We start from the raw sequence: 13,981 nt of genomic DNA, 5'->3' as shown, positions 1-13,981 counted from the left end.
AGGTTACGTTAAAGTGTGTTTCTTAGTTGAACATTGATCTTTCTGAAAATGTTGCCACCATTTTGGGGAGAGATGTTATAGAATACACCTATGCACCTGAAGGTCATGGGCATCTATTTTTATTATAATATAATGAGAATTCTGATAGAATAGGTATTGATTTACATTATGGGCCAGAAAGACTGGGAATGGTCATCTGCATTTAAAAGCCTGCTGTTAAAAGTTCAGTTTTATACTGGCATCAGTACATATGTATACAGATTACTGTGTCATTTCTCTCTTCCCTGCCCCATTAGTCTACCAAAATAGTCCTAATGATGTATTTTTCAGAAACGTATTTAATGAAAGAATGCTTAAAGTATACCTGATCACAGTAATTTCGGGTCTTTCACTTAATGATTCTTTTACTCTTTCTTGCGGTTTTTTTCCCCCTCAGTGTTACAAGCTTGTATAAGAGAGAACAGTTTGTAAAAGAGTTATATTGATGTCATTAAAATATAGCCTCTTTTTGTCCATTGTATAAAATTATGTCCATGTTAGGAAGGGATTAAAAAATCAATGTTGTTTTTTCCCCAGGTGAAAATAAGGCATCCCCCCCTGGGTTTAAGAAAGACTAAAAGGGATGTCAGAGTGTGAGGGCTCTTAAAGGCTATCTTGGTGTTTTTACTAAATTGCTCTCCACAAGATAGACGTGCATATATAGCTAGAAGTTTTTAACTGTGTCTGACATTATTGGGGAAGTTAAATGCAGGCTGTCTCCAATTTTGTGTGTATTGACTCATGGTTTAGCTCTTGTAATTGCTGCACAGTTAGTATGTGTCAGAAATTCTTCACAATTGATAAACTTTTTTATGTATGCTGTATCAAAAAACACAAGAAATAGTATTTCTACTCTGATAGAAAGCTACCTTTTGGTTTTAACAAAATTCAGGTCAGTTGACACAGACTAAACCACATCCTTTAAAATATATTTTACCTTTATAATGTTTTTGTAGCTTTCTAGTTTGATAAATATAGCACTTTGAGTTTAATGAGATTTTGTATGTAACAGTTTCTAACACAATGCCTGGTAAGCTAGAGCCTGTTTGAAACAGATACTAAAACTAGCTTAAGCAAAAAGGGGTACTTATTCTGAGGATATCATGGTAGTTTCATGGGCCCCACGGGCGGGGTCAGGGCCACTATTCATGGTTGCATGTCTTAGGCTCTGCATAGCTTTTAGCAGGACTGCAGCCAGGCCTTAGAAACAAACTGGGACCAAAGACAAAACCACTGTCAGGCCTCTCTTTCCTCTCTGTTCCTGGCTGTTTAAGTGCTTTCTTCACTCTGCAGACTGCCTTTCTCTACTTCCCAGTTTGTAAGAAGATATACAGGTGCCTTCAGCTATATTTATCTTTATTCTGTTTAAGGAACCTCGGAACCTGAATCCCCACCATGTGGGAAGGAGCTCTGATTGGCCTAGCTTGGCTCGGGTGTATGCCCCTGGGCCGTCTAAGGAGGCAGAGCAGTGGAACCATGTCATATAAGCAGGGCTGTTCCCACTATAACCATACTGAGGAGTAGTGTGAAGACCTTGGCAAACATTAGTGTCTGTTTTAGTAAACATACAGTAAGTGTTGAATAAGTATTATCAACTTCATTTCTTCTTTTATAAAATATCAGTCATGTCACAAAATACAAGTTTAAGGAACATGTTTATTGCAAACAGGTATTAATAGATGTTTGCAAACTCTGTACATTTATTGCAAGACAACATATTGTAGGACTTTTTATCTATTAGATAATCAGAATACATAGGATGCTAGTATGTTCAGTGAAAATGCTGCTGTTCTGTCATAATTGTAATAGAAATTTTCTCTCCCATTAAAATTTCAACTGGTATCATCATGAGGGTTTTAATTTTCAGATGCGCCCTGAACTCTTGTCTCCATCTCTTTGCTCTTACAGTATTACCATGGCCTAGAAATGATAGCTTCTTCTCTCCTATCCCATACCCATTCCTCCAACTCCAAGATTATCTGTTCAGATTCTCCTCATGCTCTAAGATGTAACCTATATGTGACCTTTAGATGAAGCCTTCCCCAGACCACTCACCCAGAGGCAGCCTTCACTCCCCCGAATTCCCATCACAGCCAATCCGTACATGTCTGTGGCACATTGTGCTTCATTCTTAGAATATAGTTTAGGTGCTCTCTGAAACAATGCTAACTAATATTTAGATAATGGCCACCATGCTTCCAACCCTCTGACAAAGATAGGGTCCTTCTGCTCTGAGCAGTCTCAGGACCCTGGAGTTTATATAACTTATATAGCTACAGACTTGGACTTAAAGGACTTGGACTTGAAGGACTTGGCCTAAAACTTCCAGGCGAATTCCATGGATGTAGCCTGATGACTATTTCAGAGGGGAGGGATGTTATGACCCCATTTATGACCTCCCCTGCAGCAGCAGAAGTCTATATATTCACTTGGGACATTCGGGAACCAGTTTGTCTTTACTCTCTAACAGAAACGTAAAAAGATTTTGAGTCAAAAATTCTATAGATGTTAACTTTTCCTTAATGATAGTTTAGCTTCTGGAAGAGGGAAACACCCAGATTTTGGTAGAACCTAAAAACATCTGATGGACTTCTTAGGAGAAAGGAAGTTACTACATGGTGATGGTTGGGGGTGACTGAAAGCCTCCCCTCCACAGTCTATACCTGTATTTATTATCTCAGATATTTTGCCTCCACTTTCATGCCCTCGCCCCTCGCCGCTTTTTTAATAAAGATTTATGATCAACCCAGAGGACAGTATAATACAGTTTCCTGTTCATTTTTCCTTTACTACGCTTTTATTTGCCCATGAGAAATACAATTTTTCTCTCCCTGCAGTTCCTTTTATGGTCCCTTCTTTTTCCTTTCATTTGACATGTCTTTAGTCTCCTGCCTAGGGAAGCTATTTTGTGAATAAGTAGATATTTACCACTCTCAGTATTATCTCTGCTCTTTGGAGGTAAAGACATGCTTGAGCTCATTACCCTTCCAGTGTGTCTCAGCTGGCTGTTCTCTTACTAAATGTGACATTAGTCACCATCTTTGTCTTTTCTAATAAGTTTTTTTAATCATAAAATTATTTTAGCTTCTCAGTCTTGATCCTATAAAAGTAAATTAATATTTGAATGACATAAGATAGTTTAAATATTCTGATGTCTTTAATGTTTATTTCATGTTTGCCTTATTTCTTTAGCTGTATATTGAGTTCATTCATAATAGACTGGTTTTTAAATTTCCTTTTGCACCCCTATTTTTGACTAGTAGTGCTTAGTCTTACTAATAACATTAATAGTAAATAGACACTAAACGTTTTCATAGCTCTACATCTATGTGGAGATAGCTCATTTTAGCAGTTATGTTTAGAGAAGTTAACATTTGCCTAAAATCATGGGCAAGGATTGTTGTAAAAATTATCCTTCACTCCTAAATATTGCAGTATGAACCTTCTAAAAATAGGACTTTTACATAATCATTATCACACATAATAAAATTAACATTTCCCTAATTTCGCCTAATTTTCAGTCTCTATTAAAATGCTCCCAATGTCCCATAAATGTTTTTTATAGCTTTTCCCCTAAACTAGGATCTCATCAAAATTTGTACATTAGATTGACTTTGTCTTTTTTAAAAATCTAAAACAGTTCCTCTAACTTTGGCAGGGTGGGTGTTATAAATGGGTGATTTTTCTAATCTGATCATTTTTCTACATTTATTAGCTGGCTTCTTTTTGGCAGGAGTCGGGGTGGGATAAACTTCCCTTCAACTGGATCCTAAATAATTTAATATGTAAATGAAGGGGTAAATGAATTTAAGAGCTAACTGCAGAAGCTGTACTTATATAAATCCTACATTTAAAGTGAAAGCTACGTTGTTGAAAGAAAACAGAACCTCCAAGAAAAACAAAAGGCTATACAAGACAGAAAATGTAATGATGCCCAGATTAGTAATAAATAATATTTATCTAGTCATAATATTATAAACACTGCTCATTTTTAGCCTTAGAATCAGTCAACCTTGACGGCTTAATTAGAGTTAGAACATAAATATAATAGCTATTAACTTTGATGATAGAGTTTAGAAGGTAGAATGTGCAAAGAGAAGAGGTGATAGGGAAGGCTAGAAGTCCTAATATCAAGAGGGAAATTGTCTGTAATTAATGAAATAAGAAATAGGGTGTTTAGGTACTAATTAAAGTTATAAAGAGGTTATGTAGAAAAACTGAAAAAGGTGACATAACTCTACTGTAATTTGGGGAAAAGAGAATGGGCTAACATCCTTACCTGTTATGATAAGGCAATGGGTACTCTAAAATTTGATATATTAAGGAATGATGCATTATCCAGAGGAAAAGAAGGTAATCCCTACAATAACTAAAAACAGAAACAGGGTTTAAAGGTGGTTGTTATGGCATTGAGGTGGAGGGCTTAAGTATATTGGAAAACCAAGGGCTATCTGAATGAATTAGTGGGAATCTGTATCTTTAAGTGTCCTAAGACAAAAATGGCCTATTAAAGGTTTTGTTTTTGCTTTATTTTTAATAGCTTTTAATAAGATACAATTTAAATACAGTAAAATCACTAAATGTGCAGTTGGTGAATTTTGGTAATAGTATATAGTCATGTAACATTCACCCCAATCAAGATACAGAATATTTCTTTCACCTTGAAAACTTTACTTGTGCTACTTGCTCTCAATATTCAGTCTCAACCCCTAGTCCTTGGCAAGTATTAATATTTCTGTCACTATAATTTTGCCTTTTCCAGAATTTCCTACAAATTGAATCCTAGAGTATATCGTCTTTTGTGTTTGACTCCTTTCACTCAGCACATCTTTGAGATTTACATGTGTTGTGTGTACTGTCACAATAAAAATTTCCTTCCTCTATTTGTCTGTAATAATAGTCATCGTGGTACAAAAGTCAATATCAACTGTAGTGTTCTCAGTGTGTTAATGTTTTCTCACTCCACTACTATGAATCCTTTGAATGTCTTCATTTTTTTCCCCTTTATCAAAGGTTGAATTAATTAAGGGGAATTTACAAAGTGTCGGACTTACACTTCGCCTTGTCCAGTCAACTGAAGGGTACGCTGGGCATGTGATCATTGAGACTGTGGCCCCCAACTCGCCTGCTGCAATTGCTGATCTTCAGCGAGGAGATCGACTGATTGCAATTGGAGGTAATTTTGCTAATATGCAGCATACTTCACATTTACAGAGAAAGCTGTGGGAGCTTTCCTCTCTTCTTTATTTTTATAAGCACATGTTATTTTTATAATGGAAAGAAAGTAATAACTTTATTATAAATAAAAATCTGAAGGAAATCTTAAAATTTAATTTAAAACACATATGCTTTTGTAACAGAAATCCACACCTAAAACCTGTATGATCCTATTAACCAGTGTCACCCCAGTAAATGTAATAAATAAATACACATATGCCATAGACACTTAGGATAGCAAAGCCATAAAATAAACCTCATCAGTTACTTAATTGTTTAACATAAACATAAGAGTTACTCTTTCTCATTTAAAACCATAATTCAGTATAAAATTTTTAATATGCACACATACCCTGTTTTGGTTTTGCCTACAGGATAAAATTAATTTTTTTCTTATGTACTTTTTTGAAAGGTTTTTGTTTTTACACAAGTAGTAAATATCTATTATAAAAAATAAATCCAAACAATATAAATGTGTGCTGAGTGGAAAAGTATATCTAACATTTTTTGAAAAATTGAGATAAGGGGCAGGTGTGCTATTCATTTTTTTATAGCTATATTTCATTTATATGGGTCTATAATAACTTTTTGAGTATTTAGTAATGGGATTCATGACAGTTGAAATAAGATTAACAAAATGTTTGTTTTATTTGAAACTCAGTAATGGAGTTCATTTTACTATTTCCTCTACTTTTGTGTATATTAGAAATATTCCAAAAGAAAAGGTATCCCAATTTGGCCAACCAGTTCTAAGAGGCACAGTGGCCATCTCCACGTGGCTCCTGGTGGCTGGGGAAGGGCAAGTGTTAAGTCACAAAGAATGGGTTTAGATTGGGTGAAGTATTTGCCTACTACAGATCATTAGATGGACTTATTTTTCATTTATGCGTATGTCAAACTGCAATTTTGCTGGGACATAGTGTGGTTAGAGGGAAGTAGTAGAAGTCAAAGCTGGATGAATCATGAAGAGCCATGTTAGAAAGCTCTGGATTTCTGTGTGATGAGTTTATAGGCCAAAGGTTTTTGAGCCTAAGCTTTAGGAAAATTGGGGAGCAATATGTTGGGTGATTGAAATAGGGAAGGTGTGAGTGGGGGATCATAGTAAAAAGCTGTTCATTACTATAGTTGAAGGCAGTGATCGGAGGGTCTGAAGAGGAGATGACGGTGGACTGGAACTCTGACAGAACTGACAGCTGAGTAGGGGGTCCACCATCTCTGGGACTCGTGTCAGTTGAACTGAGAGGGTGGCAAGTAGATGCACATAGTAATGAGGACAGGAGCATGAGAAGATCAAAGAGAGTTTTTAACTACACTGACTTTGTAGTGTCAAAGAAACATCCAGGTAGTGATTTCCAGAAGTAGTTGGGAATGTAGGACAAGAGGGGAGACAAAGGAAGAGTTGATAGTTGAAACTAATGAAGTGGTTGTGATGCAGGAAGAGGGCAGAAAGGCAGAGAGAACCAATGACAGACAAAACCATGGGGATGTTTGCATACAAGAGGCAGGTATAGGTGGAGAAAAGGCAGAGGAGAGATGAGCTGAACCAAATTAGTACAGTGTCATGAAAACAGTTTTTTGTGTGTTTTTTTAAATATATCTTCATTGATTTCAGAGAGAGGAAGGGAGAGGGGGAGAGATAGAAACATAACTGATGAGTGTCATTGATCAGCTGCCTCCTACATGCCCCCAACTGGGAATCAAGTCCACACCCCGGGCATGTGACCTGACCAGGAATCGAACTGCGATCTCCTGGATCCTAGGTCCATGCTCAACCTCTGAGCCATGCCTGGCTAGGCATGAAAACAGTTTTAAAGCAGGAGGAAGGGAATAAAAGTATGAGCAAGGATAATTGATGGAGCAAACTGCTGAAGGATATGGTTTGGGGAAGAGTGGGACCCAGAGTACAAGGAGAAAGGGATACTCCCTCTTCTGAGATAGGTTAGTACTAAAAATGATTGGCAGGAAGAAAGGGTGGTTGCTTGTTGACCTTTCCAGTAAATTAGGTGATGTCATCCACAGAATAGAAGAGCAGGAATAGTGGGCTTCAGGTGACTAGGAGAGGTTTGAAGCTGGTGTTTTAGAGACTCAGTTGTTCAGAGACCATTCAACAGAATGCTGAGGCAGTACTGAACGCCTTGCTGAAGATAGAGAGCGTAACTTGGTGCTAGATCAGGCAGTCGTCTCAGGAGAAGGGGGAGGGTGGGGCTAGCAGAGCTGGGAATCAGAGAGACAGGTAGATGTAGAAGAGGGAAGAGCCAGGGCAAAGGAATAGAAAATCCTGATATGAACATCACTGAAGTCTTGAGACTGAGGCCGGGGAGAAGAGCAGGTGATATCAGGAGAACCAGCTGGACCATGAGAGCAAAGGAGGTATTATTAGATCTGGAAATTACCTCAAAACAGATCCAGTTAGCAGACAGGATTGTCAGAGGTGTAAAATAGGAGATTGTGACCAGAAATTAATTTCCAAGTGATGTGGACAAGCTCCAAGTGATTACCAGGTCTGAAGCATGGTCTTCCCTGGGCAGCTGCAGCAGGAGAGGTTTTAGGTTGAGGAGCTCTAAGGTCCGGTTATTAGATGGGGCTGGTGTGACGTTGATTTATTTAGGTTGGTCCTAAGACCTCTGGAAAGCAAAAACATGTCTCACCTTTCACTAAGTCCTACAGAAAGGTATAGCTTGGGTAAGTACCGTTTGGAGGAGGGTAGCGAAAGGGCAGGAAACAAATGGAGCCTGTAAATGATATACCTAGAAAATCTCTAGAACATACTAGAAGCTGCTGGCTTTGATAGCCTCAAGGAAGGAAGAGTATTGCTAGGAGACAGAGGTGGAAGGGAGATTTTTCAGTATACATCGTTTGTACCTTTTGAATTTTGAACTATGTTAATGTAGCACCTATTAGAAAATATTAAAATGAAAACTTTAGATATTGTCACTGTAGATGCAGATAGTAACCAACTTGGAGGCAACTTATGCCTTATTTTTTCTGGTTTGAAAAGGATTAGTTCAATGGGTAAAGCTAACAAAAAGAATCTGTAAAAGAGTATTTTTCAAAGTTTATTTCAAGCATCAGTCTCTTAATTTGAACCAATTGCTTATAATCCCTGGTATATTTTGGGATTTCCTTCAGTAGAATCAGTTTCCCATCATTCTAAGTCTGGTTTAACCTTAATAAAATCCTTTTCATTAGGTCTCACTCTGCTCACTTAAACTGAGAAAGTGTCATTTAAACCTGGGATGGAATGGGGAGCAATTAGGTGTTACCAGCTGGGCCCCCTAAGGATTTTTGTGTCATCATTTGGTTTGAAAAGGTAAACAGTTCTAGCATATCAGTGCTCTCAGGGTTTCAGAATCAGTACACAGATGCTTCCAAAAGCCAATAATATATTTTGGAGGTTTCCATATTATTTTTTCACTCATCAAATAATCATGAATTAATGGCTGTTATATTTAGCAATTTAGGTAATTCTCATTTCAGTAATTTGTTTTCTCTTTTAAAATCTTAACACAGGTGTGAAAATCACATCTACACTGCAGGTGTTGAAGCTCATCAAACAGGCTGGGGACCGAGTCCTGGTGTATTATGAGAGGCCTGTTGGCCAGAGTAATCAGAGTGCAGTTCTGCAAGATAATTTTGGACAGTTGGAAGAAAACTTTCTGTCAAGCTCATGCCAACCAAATTATGAAGAGGAAACTGGGTTGGCAGTAGACACTGAAAATAGAGACCTGGATTTGGAATTTGAAGACTTGGCAAGTGATGTCAGGGCACAAAATGAGTTCAAAGATGAGGCGCAATCAGCAAGTCATAGTCCCAAACGTACTCCAACAACACCTTCGGTTAGACCCCTTGGAACAATATCACCAGTTTTAAACCGTAAATTAGTTACAGGAAGTCACCCACCACCACCACCCAAACTTCTATCCAAAGAAGGAAACAAATCCTTAGCCCTAAAACCTTCTGAGACAACAGACCCAGCACAAGTGTCAAAACCCACCCAAGCATCCACTTTCAAACCACCCGTGCCACCACGACCGCAAATGAAAGTTCCTTTGCCTTCTGCTGATGCCCCAGGTCAGGCGGAGCCAGATGGTCTTGTTGAAAAGCCAGAAAAGCTGCTGCCTCCTCCTCCTGCAGATAAACCTGCTGAAAAGCAAGCAAAGAACACGGATCACGTGGAGGACGCAGCTGCATCTAAGCAGTCTTTAGCAAAGCAGGAAGCAGGGAAGGACTGGACTTCAGAAAGCCCCTGCCCTCCTAAGGACAGTTCGGATGACCCGCAAACGTGGGAATCTTCAGAAATCCCCTATCGTAATAAGCTAGGAAAATGGACAAGAGCCAGAGCAACCTGTTTCTTTGACATAGAAGCCTGCCACCGGTACTTAAACATTGCCCTGTGGTGCAGGGATCCTTTCAAGTTGGGGGGGCTCATCTGTTTGGGGCATGTTAGCCTAAAGCTTGAAGAGGTGGCTTTAGGATGCCTAACTACATCAAACATGGAGTACCTTTCAAAGTTCAGACTGGAAGCCCCATCACCGAAGGCCATGGTCACGAGAACCGCACTCCGCAACCTGAGTATGCAAAAGGGATTCAATGACAAATTTTGCTTTGGTGACATTACTATTCACTTCAAGTATTTAAAAGAAGGAGAAATGGACCACCATATAGTTAGTAACTTGGAGAAAGAAAAAGAATTTCATTTGGTCGAAGAAGTCTCTGCCTTACCCAAAGAGGAGCACTTCGTTGGACAGATGGGTTTAACAGAAAATAAGCATAGTTTCCAGGATACTCAGTTCCAGAACCCAACTTGGTGTGATTACTGCAAGAAAAAAGTGTGGACTAAAGCCGCTTCCCAGTGTATGATCTGTGCCTATGTTTGCCATAAAAAATGCCAGGAAAAGTGTTTAGCCGAGATTCCTCTCTGTGGAGCAACTGAGAGGCGGATAGACCGGACCCTGAAAAACCTCAGGCTGGAAGGACAGGAAACCCTCCTGGGCCTGCCTGCTCGTACTGATGCCGAAGCTAGCAAGTCAGTCAATAAAACAACAGGCCTGACAAGGCACATTATCAATACTAGCTCTCGTTTGTTAAATTTGCGTCAAGTCTCTAAAACTCGCCTTTCTGAACCAGGAACTGATCTAGTAGAACCTTCACCAAAACACACACCCAACACATCAGACAATGAAGGCAGTGACACAGAGGTGTGTGGTCCAAACAGTCCTTCTAAACGGGGAAACAACACAGGAATAAAGTTAGTGAGAAAGGAGGGTGGCCTGGATGACAGCGTCTTCATTGCAGTTAAAGAAATCGGCCGTGACCTGTACAGGGGCTTGCCCACAGAGGAGAGGATCCAGAAACTGGAGTTCATGCTGGATAAGCTGCAGAATGAAATTGATCAGGAGTTGGAACATAACAATTCCCTTCTTAGAGAAGAAAAAGAGACGACTGATACAAGGAAAAAATCACTTCTTTCTGCTGCTTTGGGTAAGTCAGGTGAAAGACTACAAGCTCTGACACTTCTTATGATCCACTACAGAGCAGGCATTGAAGATATCGAATCTTTAGAAAGTCTGTCCTTAGACCAGCACTCTAAAAAAATAAGCAAGTACACAGATGACACAGAAGAAGAGTTTGATAATGAAATAACCCAACTAATAGACTCTCAGCCATTCAGCAGCATTTCAGATGACTTATTTGGCCCATCTGAATCTGTGTGACAGTCTATTTAAACTTCCAAGTGATTGGGGGAAAGTTGCATCTCAAGTACCACAGATATAACCACAGTTAAACCCTCTTATAATGCACTGGCCTGCTTCTCCAGTTATTTGCTTGTGTTAAAGAGCAAGAATGAAAAGGTTGTTCCAGCAAAAACATGACCAGCTCACTAAATTGGTTGTTTCAGATTGCATTTATAGCTATGCCTTTTGGGTTTATACTTGGAATTTATTTTTACTAATTTATTTTTAACTTTTTCTAATTATGGAATTATGTAAGCTGACGTTTCATATTTATGTATGTTGATGTCTCATGCTATTTTCCTTCCTCTTTTTTGAATTAGTGTTAAATAGGATACTGTCCAGATTGTTGTAATATTTTTATTTCTATCACGGTTATAAAGATTGCTGCATGCCGAATTGACAGCAGCAGTCGTTGAGGGAACAGGTTTTGAATCTTACTTTGTGTTATGAAGTTTGTCATCCTACTTGCTTGAGATTTTTATTATTTTGGGGCTTTGGGGGTGCTTTTTGTTTTGTTTTTGCCAAATACAACATGAAAGCAGATACTGTGGCTTTAGTCAGTTATGCTGATTTAGTAAAAAAAATTTTACATATATTGCTTGCTTTCTATGCCTCTGAAATTTTTTTCTAAAGTTTCTGTGAGTTGAAGTATAGTAAGAATATAGTGAATGAATAACTTGAAGAGCTTGCACTGAAAAACAAAATGTAACAAGGAGTAAATATAGGATGTAGTTGAAAAAGAATTTTGTAGAGATAACAAGATTACTAAAAAAACAGCAACCAGTAGGATTTTGAAATATAATCTTTCAAAATGTTGCTTTCCTTTTCAATGGAAGTTCTAAACATTTATGATTATTTTTCATCTTCCGTTCTCCCATAGAAATAAAGCATGTGCAAGGACACAGAGTTTCAGAGGACTGTTCTTAAAATGACTGGGTTGATACTGGTTTGGGCTGTTTGTGTTTTAGAAATGTTTTCATGCAGGAAACTGTTGTGAAAGAATCATGCAAAATAGATTTATTGCTTTGTCTGACATCTTACTGGCTTAAAGGAATGGTGATTGTTCTGAATGTTTCTGTAGTTCAGACTATCTTCATTCATTAAAAAAGGAAAATTAACTAAATAGACAGTATACATAGGAACTGGGACCCGTTCTCTGAAAATGAAGATCTACTCTGATTCTTGGTCCATCCTGTGGATTCCAGTAACACGTGGCGGAGGGAAAACGTGAGCCTGACCTCTGTTGGTATTCCATGAAAGTTTTGGCCTTCCATATGCCTATAAAAAGATACGCATGTGTTTTCCCTTTTGTAGGTAACTACTATGATCATTGATATATAGTAAAACTGACGTGAATTTAAAACTAGATGGGACGGCTTGTATGGCTGGCAGAAAAAGGCATAGTGTGATACGAGAGTGAAAGTTCCAGCTCTTCACTGGCTGTGAATGAACTGTATGACCATCAGCAGGCCACTAAACGGCCCCGTGTCGCAGTCTCCCCAGCTCCCAAGTAGGAATACTCAAGATTTACTCTACCTCACAGGATTGTTGTGAGGGAAGCAACAGCATAACTAAGTGCTCTGAACAGTAAAAAGCTATTCAAATAAAAGGTATGACTTATATGGGCGATAAAAACATTTTTGAGGGTAGAAAATTTACTCCACTTTAAAAATGAATAGCCAATTCTCATTTCTGCTATTAAATGAAATATTAGGAACCAGTACTTCCTTGGCCAGGTTAATAGCAAAAATATAGCTGTGTATACCCTGTTTGTTTAAGCATGCTTGCATTTTAAAAGAACCCTGCTATAGAAGTCTGTATACACAAAATTCTCTGAAAGCTAAAATGTTGTTCTGTAACATACACTTGAAACAATCTGCCCAGTGTAATAACCAGCTTTCATCTATAAAACATAACTTACCATTGATAACCTGGAAGGTGGAATGTCTGAGTGGCTGGTGTTTATGGATCGTACATGGAAGTTCTAGTGACATCCAAGCATGCTGCTGAACCTGACGCTTTTCAAAGAGCCTCAGAGTAATTAATGCAAAGCTTTGGTTTCATAAAAATCGACTTGTACTTCAAAGATACTTAAATCTGTAGAGCCACAGTTACGGAAAGCTCAGTAATGCTGCTCATGATATTTGTAAAATATACCTTTACTGTAGTGCAATATTTTATATATACAGTGGGAGAAGCAGTAGAGGCATCACAGTTGTACTTTAGTGCAAGGGGAACGCCCCAAATAGCCTAAGGGAGAGGAAGGTACAAGGCTTCAGTGAAAACAGTTGTATTATATTAAACTCCTGATGTAATCTTGCTGCCATGCTATGTTATCAATAGCTAAAAAATAATAAATAAAAACTACCACGGAAAACAAGAATATCTTCATTTGATGACATCTGAAAAAAGTGGTTGCTGCATCTCTGTGGAAGTAGAGCCTGGTATAATTTGGCCATGCAGACAAGCTCAACAGTCCAGTTAAACAAAATTGCTATTTTGAAAATTGCCTAAGCATTAAATTTTGGGTTTACTCTCGTTTTATTTATGGATTTGCCTCTGCTACCTGTTAGTAATTAGACTATTTAAAGTGTGTTTTCTACATTGGTATTTAATGATTGGGTTAGACAATCAAGCTGAGCAACATTTTAGCACTGTTTTGGAACAGAATTAATATGCTACGTTTCTTAGTGTTAAGCCTTATATTCTTTAATATCAGAACTAGTTGAATACTATGTGGCCACTTGTGACCACAAGTTTCATGGGACTGCCAGGGGGCAGGGCCCACTGTATCAAATGGCCACATTATTTTTATCAGATATATTTGTTCACAGCAGTCAGGAAAATAATACAGCTGTAGAGATACAGGGATAACTTACTGAGTTTTCCCACATTGATGACATGTGACTAGTTCAATTTAAAACATTTTCAAAGCCAAAGTGTATGGTTCACACTAACCTGGAGCGGATTTTACCTGAAGCCTGCAAGCA

The 13,981-nt window shown here is 38.3% G+C and overlaps 1 protein-coding gene across 1 annotated transcript in view; it reads left to right on the top strand.

Moving 5' to 3' along the window:
- The window catches only part of PDZD8 (PDZ domain containing 8), a 54,208-nt gene extending 42,315 nt beyond the window's left edge, over positions 1–11,893 (top strand). The window contains exons 4-5 of the mRNA XM_081158712.1: positions 5,053–5,215; positions 8,767–11,893. Of these exons, the coding sequence (XP_081014838.1) occupies positions 5,053–5,215; positions 8,767–10,970 (2,367 nt within the window). The 3' untranslated portion in view covers positions 10,971–11,893. The remainder of the gene's footprint in view (positions 1–5,052; positions 5,216–8,766) is intronic.
- The last annotated feature ends 2,088 nt before the right edge of the window (positions 11,894–13,981 follow it).

The sequence above is a fragment of the Miniopterus schreibersii genome (assembly GCF_964146895.1).
Source record: "Miniopterus schreibersii genome assembly, chromosome: 14".
Taxonomy (NCBI): Eukaryota; Metazoa; Chordata; class Mammalia; order Chiroptera; family Miniopteridae; genus Miniopterus; species Miniopterus schreibersii.
This window is presented reverse-complemented; position numbering and strand designations above follow the sequence as displayed.